The sequence below is a fragment of the Dryobates pubescens genome, chromosome 1 (assembly GCF_014839835.1).
Source record: "Dryobates pubescens isolate bDryPub1 chromosome 1, bDryPub1.pri, whole genome shotgun sequence".
Classification (NCBI taxonomy): Eukaryota; Metazoa; Chordata; class Aves; order Piciformes; family Picidae; genus Dryobates; species Dryobates pubescens.
Window position 1 is genome coordinate 21,747,629 of NC_071612.1, and position 13,501 is coordinate 21,761,129.

General features: G+C 42.8%; 1 protein-coding gene across 1 annotated transcript in view; it reads right to left on the reverse strand.

Annotated features, from left to right (window-relative positions):
- Positions 1-7,561: 7,561 nt before the first annotated feature.
- The window catches only part of EEFSEC (eukaryotic elongation factor, selenocysteine-tRNA specific), a 130,520-nt gene continuing 124,580 nt past the window's right edge, over positions 7,562-13,501 (reverse strand). Inside the window, exon 7 of the mRNA XM_054162704.1 lies at positions 7,562-8,329. Coding sequence (XP_054018679.1) covers positions 8,145-8,329 — 185 coding nt within the window. The 3' untranslated portion in view covers positions 7,562-8,144. The remainder of the gene's footprint in view (positions 8,330-13,501) is intronic.

The window sequence follows — 13,501 nt, forward strand, 5'->3', positions numbered from 1 at the left end:
TCATAGCTGGAGTAAGCAGACCAAGGGGCAAGGCTGATCCAACACTAACCATGGTTCACCACGTTCAACAGTCCAACAATTCACCTATTTGTCTTTCAGTTTTGAGTCTCAGTTACCACCTTACGTATGATTAACAAACCTGTGACTCTCCTCTAAACTCAGATCCCTTGGAAGACAGAAGGTCTGATCAGGAAGATGAATGCTACCTTGAAGAACGTTTTCTGAACATCTGAATCAAGAAGGAAAATGTACCTGCAGGCAGAAGGGTGCAAGCTAATCCCTGTTATGCTACAGTCCTACAGAGACAGCTGATCCTTTTGCAATTCCAAACTGCCAGTCAAAGCTTTAACATCTTAATACACAGCATGCTCTAATTAAAATTTCTAATTAAGGGAAAAAAAACAACAACCCACAACAAACCACTAACCAGCAAAACTAATGCTGCAAATTAGCAAGCCTTATGTACAAACTGAAGGTGGGCTTGGTTGCTCTTTCACAGATCACATTAATGTTAATATTTTAACCAAACAGTTCTGGACAAAGTTCCTATGAGTTCACTTGTCCCAGGAGTAGGAGACAAGCAACACTTCCTAGACAAGCTCCCTTTGTTAAGGTGCATGGCAAGCAACAGACATCTTACCATCTGGTTTTGGAAGACAGACCACATTAAAAAGGACCAAAGAACAAACAGACAAATTCTGTCTGCACTGCCTCAGTGACAGGCTGAATTAGCTCTTACTTTTGTCCCAGAAAAGAAAGGAAATACTCTGAGGAGTCTGGACTAACTGCCTAGCAACAGCAGACTCACAAGTGACCTTCACCTGGTGAATAAATGAAAGGTGGGAAGACAAGGAGCAGGAGTTATCATCTGAAGATTCAGCTCCACTCTTGCAATATCCCACATGTGACAGTGAGTAACTCAAACTCATTCATCCAATTCTGTAAACTGGACATGGATTTACTAGAGCAAACGTATCAGTGACAGTAAATTGTACATGTGCATTAAGAAGAATGTGGCCAGCAGGTTGAGAGAGGTTCTCCTCCCCCTCTACTCTGTACTAGTGAGGCTGCAGTTGGAGTATTGTGTCCAATTCTGGGTTTCCCAGTTCAAGAGGGACAGGGAACTACTGAAGAGAGTCCAACAGAGGGCTATGAGGATGATTAAGGGCCTGGAGCAGCTCTATTATGATGACAGTCTGAAAGACCTGAGGCTTTTTAGCCTGGAAAATAAAAGACTGAGAGGGGATCTTATTAATGCACGTGAACATCTAAAGGGTAGAGTTCATAAGAATGGGGCTGGGCTCTTCTCAGTGGTGGCCAGTGATAGCACAAGGACAACAGGTACAAACTAAAACACAGGAGGTTTCTCTTGAGCCAAAGGAGAAACTTCTTTGCTTTGAGGTACACGGAGCACTGGAATAGGCTGCCCAGAGAGCTTGTGGAGTCTTCTTCTCTAGAGACTTTCAAAACTCACTTGGACGCGTTCCTGTGCAGCCTGATCTAGGTGTAGCTGTGTTAGCAGGGAGGTTGGACTAGATGATCTCCAGAGGTTCCTTCCAACACCTACCACTCTATGATTCTATGAAATACTTTAAAAATGTATCATATACCAAGGGCACAAAAATTGTGAGATACTGTCAGCACTTGGGAAGTGATAAATCAAAATGCTTGGCAAAGAGCTTTTCTCAATACTGATCTTGAAACAATTTCAACTTCAAAAGAAATTGTAATGAGATGCTTAAACATTAATATACCTATTATAACAAGAGAGTTAAATAGCTAAATAAATTTATGCTCAGATATTGTTAAAACGCTAGTCCTAGGTCTCTCTACAAATACATTAAGCCTAAACCCATACTGCTTGTTCAGTTGTGTGTTCCTGACAGCTCTATTTTCATTCCAAATTGGCAAATCTCTTTGCTTTTCCACTCTTCTAAACCCAGGTATCTCACTGAAACTGCTCAGTCATGCCATGCTTTGCCAGATGGCAAATGAGATTTACAGCTACAACTTGGACCTGGATGGAGACCAAATTGTCCACTTAGTAGGACTGCAAGCACAGATCAATCTTCAGAGTTAAAACCAAAACAAAAACCCCATGCTGAGGTATAATGTGGTTTGAATTTCTCTCCAAACAAAATGCTTCTCTTGCCAGAGCTCAATTACATTTGAAAAAAGGCAACATGGCGTATCATCCATTTCCCCTCCTACATTCATTAACAGTAGAAACCTATCTTAGTTCTCTGAAGAAACAAGGAAGATATACATGAGAAAACACATCTCATGCTCCATCACATTCAAGCTTTGCAACTTTTTGCCCTTGTGCCAAAACCTTTTATGCCATCCCACCTTCCCCTTCAGCTGCAACAGGGGACAGGAAATCAGCTGACAGACTGACAGCTCCCACCATTCTCATATGTTAAAATGCAAAGTGAAGAGGAAAAAATGCTCCCTAGTAATATTTCCTGATTAGTCCAACATTGTGTATCTTTTCCATAGGTATAACCTTTGTCAGGAAGCACCCGAGGTTGAGACTTAAGAAACAGTGTTTGATGCATTGAGCAACACTTGAAGGAACTTATTGTCTGACTCTTAAAACTAGGTCACACAAAGAACATAAGAACATGCTCTCTGCCTAAATCTCAAAGTATGAAAATAAAACACCCACCCCACAACCAAAATGTTCATTAGGAAAATTATACAAACACATATCAGAAACACATAGCTCTGAGACAAAGACGTTCCTTAGAGCATTCACCTTTGACAAGCAACTATCACCTGCCGGGGGAGGTTGTGCTGGGGGGGGGGGGGGGGGGGGGGGGGAAGAAGGAAGGCAGGAATCTTGCAGACTGATTGCACCATCTTGGAAAAGCACTCCTATCAGACACAAATAAAAATAAAGAATTGTAAATACTGAGGAATGGCAAACCTATTCTAGCCTAAGTTTTAAATCCACTAACAACTGGAACTAAATCCAGCACTGCATGCACAGCAGCATACCTAGGAAAGACTCCATATTCTGGCACTAGCAACAGGAAATCAGAACACCCACTGTATTCTTTCTCCTCTTACATATTGTCTACAGTGTAGACAACCATATCAAATGATGTTTTTAACCTACTTTTGCATAGAACAGTAGGACTTGTGATGAATCCCAGAAGATTACTCCCCTTTCTCCGATACCTTGTTTAAAAGCAACCTCCCCAAACCCTTGAAATCCTGCTGAATGCCCATCATTCAGCAAGATTGGCCTCACCACAGACCAGTCACACAGTTCCTCTCATTCTCCCACACTTGGCATGTTATGTCCCTGTGCTAGTCTCTGCTTAAAAGAAATTAGTCCATTTATATCCTCAGTAAAGTTGATTAAAACTCATGTGTTTGTAAATAAAGAGCTTCTCAGCTCGCTGTATTAAGCTAAAAGGAAAACATGAAGTGTTTTTGAAACTGCTACTAAGGTACCATTCCTCTGCTGCCTTTCATCCTTTATTTCACAAGATCCCCAAGCTCTTTACAGATGTAAATACAGAGGTGCTCTTTCAGCAGCGATATGTGAACAGTCCAGAGGTGGAACATGGCTGCTCTAGGACATAACTACATCGTTTCAACTCATGCTGGGTGCCCTCTTTTGCTCTGCCACCCTGTGGCTGTTCAACTGCAGAGCTCCAACAAGCAAGTAAGGTGCCTACTGCCCAGAAAAAGATGTCCCAAGCCTGAACCAAGAACTCCCAACAGTGCAGATAGCTCATTTTTCCAAAGCCAGGCACTTGCAAGCAATTAACACAAGTGGTAGGACTTGAGGAAGAGAGTTATTTTCCACTGAACCAGAAACATACCCAGAAAGGACACTGGTACTTCAGGGTTTGGTCAACAGATCGGACTTCACGGCTCTGCTCCAGTCATTTCATGCTCCACAGTTTTCAAGAGAAAATGTTCTTTGAGAGAAGACTTGCAAGCTCGATTCAAAAATCTTCATTATCAATGCCCACACATACCCCATTTCTAGGTGGGGAGGTTTAGTTTTGATTCCAAGTAAAGGATGCCACCTACTGAATCCTTGCAACCACAATTGCACGCTTTGACCCTCACAGCCCAAGACCTCTGGCAGGGATCACAAGCCAGACTGCAGTCTCAAAATAAATTCCAAGGAAAAGCAGAAAACAGGCTTGTAAAAACAAAGCTTTTCTCACTGCTACTCTCCCCACAACCCGGAGATGTATTACTCACTGAACATCTGCACAGCCACAATAATTTCTAGTTTTGCAACGCCGACAGCCTCAGCAGTACTAAAAAGCCTCCTTACATCTTTATTCCATTTTGGATTTGTCATACTGCAGGCTGACACTGCAGGCTATCACAGCACATCCTGCAACATTTAACCCCTGTTCCCAGTTGCCGCTCGTAGCTTGGCGAGTCACTGGATCTCAATATGACCCTGCCTAATATTTTTTCCTTAATGCCATTTTAACAAATTACAGCATAATGCACTGATTACAAGGATGAAAGGAAAGCCTCCACGTCTGTCTGGAAACCAAATAAAAGAATGTTTGAACATCTGTTCATCCTACAAATGTCTTTAAAAGCTTTGATTTTCCCATAATCATTTTGTTCCACCATTTCACCCTTTTTCGAGTGTGTATCCAACAGCCTCAGGACAGGAGCCAGAGATCTGCAGTAATAGCACGTTGTAATCAAAGTTCTTGGGCACACTGAGGTTCTCCTCTCAGAATCAAAACCAGGGGAAAACACAAAACCAAAACCCTCTTCAACAGATACCTCTCCAGCTGTCTGTCCTACACAAAACTCTGCTAGGGGAACAAAATGGGGCTTTATAACAGAGGCTTCACACAGAATTACCAAGCTCAGGGACAGGATATGGTGGCAGGTGAAAGGAGTCACCTGAGGCATGGCGTGCATACCTCAGCACAGCCTGTCGGACTAGATCAATAGTAGCTGTCCATGAGGCTGCCCAAGTCCCAGCCTAAGTAGCTGAACACAGGCAATTACTCACCACGCAGAGGAGCTGGTGTAAGCTGTAGGGTTAAGAGCATTCCCTAGCATGCTGGGCTCCCAAAATCTGCCATGGGAGTTCTGTCAGAACCCAGATTTACACCTACTTCTCCAGAGACAAGAGCAGAGCCAGAACAAGAACTAAGCAAAGTTGGAAAACAGGAGCACTGAGGAGGAGGTCATGTCTTGGTTTGAGATGATGGAAGAAAGATGCTGAGTTAGTATGCTGGTCTGGAAACGAGACAGAAGATAGGGAAAAGATTAAAAAGAAGCCTATTAGAGGGGACTGGATAAGAAAAGGGTGGAGGTCCAACTCTGGAAGCTGTTGCTGCTTCCTCCCTTGGAGTTTAGTTTTGGTTTATTTGTTTATTTGCTGTAGTCATTTTGTTGTTGGTGGTTTTTTTTAATGAGGAGGTTTTGGACCAATAATTCTTAAGACTAACCTGGCATGGCAATAATGGCATTCCTTCTCTGTCATCTATTTCTCTAACTTCCATCAGTGTATTATCTTAAGCTGAGGTACCCTGCACCCTGAGGTGCAGGGTACAAAACAGGATTTGATAAAGGCTTAAAAGAAAGATAATAAATATTACTTCCAAAGACTGCCTTTGGGGGTGTCTGGGAAGAGGAGAGAAATGGGGAAGGAGAGGTGACAAGGGTGTGAAATGCCTTTTCTTTTTTTCTTCCCATTTTCATTATAGAAGGATACATTTTCCAGCAAGGCTGGCAGCACAAGTCACATTAAGCCATAGCTGAAGTTGCCTGCCTAATTCCTCTGGGATCACATTGAAAGCATACCCCATAATCTTAAGGGATGTGCTAAAGCTTTGCTGGGACACACTCAGCAGAAACTACTTGGGATTATTTCACAAAGTACTAATTCTGTTCTGCTTTAAAAGGGCACCATCAACCTAGTTTAGACGCCAGACCTTCCCTGTCTCACAAATGCCCAGCTGTAAATATCCTCTCAACAGCTGGTATTTTTGCCATTTGTAGCCACTTCAGTTACCTGGAAATAAAAAGGCAAAGATCATGTTAGCATAATGGACTCGTGCCAATCAACGGCTATTTGAGTAATAACACTTTGAGTGCTATTAATAATTGTAATAATATGGCTTGTACAAATGAGTGTAGGAATCTGTTACAGGTATTGACTTTCACATGCAACTAACACACTCACATTATAGATGTGGTCATCTTCTATGGCTGGTTTCAGTGAATGGGTCACAGGCTGCTACTTGACATCCACAAGCAGAAGTGCTCTGGCTGCTGGAAAGGCAGGAACTACCATTTTCCATGCTCCCTAGCCAGAGTCTAGTTTCTGTTCCAGACCACACCTTTTGCCCCCATGGAATTATTGTTAGTTTGCATGTTAAGGTGTCTTCTGCCTTGTAAATAACAAAGAAGGGACATTACCAGTGCTTGGCTTTTTATGAGCCTAGGACATGAAATTGAGAGGAAGAACTAAAGCAGCCATGAAATCCCTATTAAACAACTAATGGTTTCTAAAGCATCTTGGAGATACTCATTTTACAAGGCTTAGGCTGCAATCTTCTACCATTATTTTAATGAAATATAGTCCCTGAGTATTTCCAGAGGCAACTCTTTCTCTCTCACACAAAAGACATTTTGCTTACAAAGAAACAAAACCAGTTCTGGAGCACAGTTAAACAGGGAGCTGCTGGGCAAACTCAAGTGGAAAAAGAGAGTCTACAGATCACGGAAGGAGGGGGTGGCCACTTAGGAGGAACACAAGACTGCTGTCAGATGATGTAGGGAGGCAACTAGGAAAGGTAAGGCTTCCTTGGAATTAAAGCTTGCAAGAGAGATCAAGGACAGCAGAAAGGGCTTCTTTAAATACACTGCAGACAAAACACTGGAGACAATGTAGGCCCACTGCTGAATGAGGTGGGTGCCCTGGTGACATGGGATAAAAGAAAGGCAGAGCTACTGAATGCCTTCTTTGTCTCTGCCTATACTGCTGGATACTGTCCTCAGGTACCCCAGACTGCTGAGGCCTCAGAGCAAGTCAGGATAAAGGTTGATCTTGCCTTGGTCGATGAGGGCTGGGTTAGGGATAAATGTGGATATGCATAAATCCATGGGTCCTGATGGGACACATCCACAGGCGCTGAGGGAGCTGGCAGAAGTCATTGCTAGGCCACTCTCCATCATCTTTGGCAAGTTGTGGAGAACAGGAGAGGAGCCTGAGGACCGAAAGAAAGCAAATATCAACCCAAGTCCTCACTGGGGGGGCTGTGGGGTATGACACTACACTGGAACAGACTGCCCAGAGAGGTTGTGGAGTCTCCTCTCTGGAGACACTCAAAACCCACCTGGATGCACTCCTGTGTGACCTACTCTAGGTGATCCTGCCCTGGCAGGGGGGTTGGACTAGATGATCTTTCACAGTCCCTTCCAACCTCTAACATTCTGTGATTCTGTGTGACTCCCTGCAAAACAGAGGAAATTCAGCAAAGCTATACAAAATGTCACTGAAGTTAGGTTCTGAACCCCTGGAACAGCAAACAGAACAATTCAGAGTCTCAGTCACATCATTATGTTTAATATGAAAAACATTTCAAGATACAAATCATACTTATAAAAAAGATCCATACCACCTCTCAGATAGCATCTGACAGAATTGCAGCTGGAGGAATGGGAAACATCCCTTACAGGGTTCACCTATCATATTGTGTGCTTTCTGTCCCCAACTTTGCTCGGGGAAGTAAGCCTAGACTAATCAGCTTCACTTTGTGGTCACATAAATTCACATCTTGACTAGATTTAGATTAGTATTGGTGGCAAACTTCTTAAATCAAGGGAAATTTCCAAACAATTCTTCCAAGTAACAGCTTTATTAGAACGCACACTCGAACATGGCCACACGGTAGGTGATGCTCTCTGACAGGCTGTAAGGACTCGCATCACAAAGATGACAAAGGAAGCAGATTCTGTCAGAACAAAACCAGACTGCAGAGATTTTGGAAGGGGGCAGATAGTCAGCAGGCGCTTTCAAGGCTTTGTTTGTGAGGAAGGAACAGGTCTAATGCGTTCAGACAAGAAACACATTCCAAGCAAATTCATTTCAGAGTCTGGTCTTTCAGGTGCGACCAGAGGCCTCATCAGCATTCTCAGGATTGAATCATTTTCTTCTGCGTATCAAAGACATATCTTTTAAACAGAAGAGAGATGGCAACAGGCTGGGCTGAATCATTCTTGCTGCTTTCATCCTCTTTTGTGGTATCCCCCTTCCCTGCCTTAGATTTCTTCTTGGAGGCAGCAGTCAGAAGCATCTTGGTATCCGGCTTCAGGCCATCTGTAAAAAAAACAAGAATGTGTATGACAAATGCACTCTGGGAAAATGAACAGGCAAGTTTGCTTCTGGAATCACCCAAAGAAAATAATACAGTACCATCATCTGCATTAGGAAAATCACATTTCTGCATCACACTTCTGGAATGTGGTAACTCACATGAAAAACAAGCCTCCATAGTTCACAGAAGTGACTATCCCAAATCCAGCGCAGTATCCTGGCTGTATCCTTCTACAGCTTTTAAAATATTAAATGTAGGCAGAAATGTAAACCAAGCAGAGAAACTTGCCTTTTTACTCAGGCCTTTTACTCAGCAGACCTTTCCTACTGTTTACATAAATCCCCCAAAGTTTCTTCCCATCCCAAAGAACGTTCATAAAAACGTGAGTCAGAAATGACAACACCCCAACTGGTAAAATGCTACAATTATAGAGAGTTCTAAAGGTTAGAAGGCCCTTAAATGTCTAAAACCTGCCTAGGTTTTAACAAAGTGTTTGTGGTTTGTGTTTCTTCATTTTTCCTTTGGGTTTGGAGTGTTGTAGGCTGTTTTGGTTTTGTTTGTTTGTGTTGTTGTTTTGATTCAGTTTGTTTGTTTTGGCTAAAGCACAGCATTTGTTAAGAGCTTCAACTGTCACTTTTTAGGGGAAGGAGAAACTGTAGAGGATTCTGGGGATCTAATTAAAGTCTTTCTCCAGGCATCTGTGTCAAACAAAAATATTTGTCCTTTTCTTCCTAAATGACTAGGGTTTATTACACTTTGATATTCTCTTTTAGCTCGACACATTGGTGACATTTTAGATAAGAAATGCAAGATAGCAACATCCAAAGAAACCCTGTAAAAGAAGAGAGCTGCAGCTCCTAAAAGAAGCTCCTGAAGAACTGCTTTCTTAAAGCAGAAGACAACAAACCTCTCGGAAGCTTATCCAGTGCCACCTGAACACACCGCAATGTGGTTTGCAGGCATGTGGCCAAATTCAGTTCAGGTATTTTTAACCTGTGGTGTCACATAACCTTATCTCAAACACTTAATCAGCTTCTTTTCCCCCATATTGAAAGTCAGATGTGGATTCTCATATCACAGCCTGACAAAAAGATTGAGATGCTTATGATTTACTGGAGACAGAAGGTCTCCAAGCACAGGTGATTTGCTCCAGCACAGACATCTAGAGGCACTTACAGCTGATTGCAGGGGGACAGGGCACCAGCACCTACCTTCTCATCTTGCTGTGTCAGGGAGCAAATTGTCCCAGGCAGCATCCCCACCAGCCAGCAAAGGGAAGAGAGGAAATGAGGAAGTGTTGAAGCAAAACCAGGAAACTGCTGGTTTACCATTTCATAACCAGAGGTTGAAAACAGCCCTGATGCCCTGCAGCACAGCCACAGGGAGGCTGTTGGAGACAGAGAGGTCCTGCTTCAGCCAATAAAATGCAGGAGCACAAGAGGAGACAAAAGCAACACCTACATAAACTACGATTTACACTAAGGCTGCAGAAGTCCAGCATCAAGCAGGATCAATTTTGCATAGTTCTGCAAGATCTTGTATTTCAGAGTTATGGCAGCAGCCTCTTTTCAGGTGGAAGAATATCAGATTAAAAAAAAAAAAAGAAAGGAATGATTATTTCATTGTCAAAACAACTGAGACTGTTTTTCCTTGATGAGTGAAAAGTCTGATAACAACAATCTTGGCACTTGTAAGGTTGAATCAATCAAACTATGGGGTGGCTGGCGACATATCCATTATATAGTTTTACTATGCTGTATAGCCATGTTTGACACAGCTGATTTGATGTTTTTAATTGATGCTTTCCCACAAATCCCATTAATATTAGGCTTACAATCTCTGCCTTCATTATGAAAAGCCACTTATTTAGAAAGCTCTGAGAACATCTTGGGTGCTGCTGAGGGTGGGGGAAAACAAATTAAAACCAGCAAAAAGTGATCTTACACAGTCCTGCTCTCTACTTTTGCAGGATTTATTCCAGGTTGCATGTTTTCTGCTGTTTTGACCAAGCTAATTGTAAGTGTGCCTGAACAGAGTTTCCTTCACTTTCCTGGGAAGACCATTTATTTTTTGGACAAAGAAACATTTAGTTTTGCTTTCAAGTTGGTTTCCCTTTCTGGGTCTTATCACTATTACTAACGTTGCTGTTACTGGCACATTACTGTTTAAGAAAGATGTTGAACTAAATCCTTTCAGAAAGACACACTTTAATTAAAGCAAACAAATCCTCAAACACTTCTATTTATGTTAGCAGGCTTCGTGAGACTCTGATTTCCAAAAAATGCTAATTGACGGAAAGGAGAGAGGAAGGGAGGAGATGTGGCATTAACACTGCAGCCAACATATTCCCCTGGGGGTATCTATAGCAGGGCACCTCAGCTGCCACCACAGACCCTTGTCCAGAGCCTGCAGGGACACAGGGAGATGACACTCACAGGTGGATGCAGCCTCTCATCCACAGAATCACAGAATCACCAAGGTTGGAAAAGACCTCAAAGATCATCAAGTCCAACCTGTCACCACAGACCTCATGACTAAACCATGGCACCAAGTGCCACGTCCAATCCGTTCTTGAACAGCTCCAGGGATGGGGACTCCGCCACCTCCCTGGGCAGCCCATTCCAATGCCTAACAACTCTCTCTATGAAGAACTTTCTCCTCACCTCCAGCCTAAACTTCCCCTGGTGCAGCTTAAGACTGTGTCCTCTTGTTCTGGTGCTGGTTGCTACAGAGAAGAGACCAATCCCCTCCTGGCTACAACCACCCTTCAGGTAGTTGTAGACAGCAATAAGGACTCCCCTGAGCCTCCTCTTCTCCAGGCTAAACAATCTCAGCTCCCTCAGCCTCTCCTTGTTGCCCTTCAGTGGACACGTTCAAGTGTCTCAGTGCTGTGGCAGCCACGGAGGAAGTCCCAGCCATGAGGGTCAAAAAACCCCGCTTTGGATAATGTGAGCTTCAAAAACTTCCCAGGATATCAGTGAGCAACACGATGGCCCAATATGTCTTAAACTTGGTACATCATGTTAGGTGTTTAAGTGAAGATTCTGATGTTTGAAAAATGTCATTTTGACGAAAAAGAGATATGCTGCATGTGTACTGGGGAAGACGTACTCAAAACTGAGCAATCTCCCCTCCTCCACCCTATCGCAAACTCCCCCATACGGAGAAGTAAAGATAGACTTCACCTGCAGCCCTTAACACCTACATGGACTCAAATAAGGTATTATGGATAAGAAGTTTACTGAAGAAATGGAAGAACGTGGTATTTCCTACCAGTGAAATGCCAGGCTGACAGCCAGAGGCAGCTCAGGTATTATTAAATTCACAGGGTATCTCCATCACCTAACCAGATCCCATGGCCCTCATTCTGCAAACAGATTAGGTGGCTGGCATCATACCCTAACAAATGGCACTTTCTGCTTTTCTGCTTTGGTGCCAGGAGGTCTAAGGGCTGAAGAGGCTCTGTGATAGGGAGCAGCACAAAGGAGAGGCGGGGGGGAGGCCGGTGGGGAGGCACAATCGGGGTTTCATCTACCTCGGCGGATTTCTCGCGTTACACACAATGCATGCTTTACATTTCACAAAACCAAGGAAATGAAGGGAAATATATCTGTCACCAAAGAAGACATCAGGCCTTTAATAGCTGAAATGACGGATATTTTTAGATGGAGGTCTAGTTTAACTTACTTACATTAAGGGTCTAATCTCTCCTGAACAATAGCTACGTTAGCTTGAATACATAGTGAGAAATCTGTTCCATTAATTAAGTGCTGCCTGTACTACTTGGATTCGTAGCAAACGTTAATAGATTATTTTTTTTCCCCCTTCCTCTGTTGGACAATTACTTTATTTTGCCAAGTTGCTAGTAGATTAAATTGAAAAGATCCATGTGCTTAACAAAAAAAAAAAAAAAAAAAAAAAAGAAATGAAAAGAAAAATATTTTAGCTTCAAAGTTCTAAGAAATGCCTTGCATACAACAGTGGAAAATACCCATATACCTCACACAGTATCACCAAGGTTGGAGGAGACCTCAAAGATCATCAAGTCCAACCTGTCACCACAGACCTCATGACTAGACCATGGCACCAAGTGCCACGTCCAATCCCCTCTAGAACATACCTCCAGGGATGGGGACTCCACCACCTCCCTGGGCTGCCCATTCCATTATTAAATGCTAGTCCTCGGAGACGTGCAAGATATCTGAAAGCTTAGCAAATTCATTCCCACCCATCATAACCATATCTGTAACAAGAAGTGCCCAGACAGGTCTTCTGTAAAAGGTACCTTGCAGCACTGACTAACCAAGGTGAGATGTGAAAGTCCAGCTGCAAACTGGTTTAATCCACTTCATTCTTTCAGTTTCAACTACTGTCAATAATTAGCAAATAAGAATACAGACCCTTCACACAATATCCTTTGTCTCAGCATGGCCTCCAGGACTTAGCCCAAACCAAGCCATTTATAAATGCAAAAACCCCCCCCAAATCCAACAACAAACCAACCCAAAACCAACACCACCAAACAAACAAAAAACCACCCACAAAAAACCCACACCACCACCAAAAAAAACCCCAAACCTGAATTTTCAAATTCATAAGAAAAGCAATACTTCATCAGGAAAAATATTTTGCAAACATAAAACCAAGTTCACAGGCACAAAATAATGGAAGAATGTAGCATTTTACACCATTTTCACACCTAAAAGCTAGCCTCTCTATGATTTGCAGTATCGTACATAGTTAAGCACATTGCAGCCTTGAGTTCTACAGTGTCAGAAAATGCAAGAAAATTGTGTAGAAATATGCAGATTTCAAGAACTTCATATGGAAATGTCACACTAAAATTTTGGACCCCTTCTTGTGTATAAATACAGTATAGCAATTTTTCCCTCCTTCCCACCTCAGTGGAGAGATTCATAGCTACGAAAATGTTATGGTTTTTCTAATGCTCACTGTCTCCTAACGTCAAGTCACACCTCCCTGTCACAAGCACTCAGCAAAACCTCATGACAAATCATAGAATCAATAAGGCTGGAAAAGACCTCAGAGATCATGAAGTCCAACCTCTCACCCAACACCTCATGACAACTAAACCATGGCTCCAATCCCCACCTCGCTGACCAGATAAACAAATCACAACACGCACTACAAATGTCCAAAGCCAGCACTGGTTG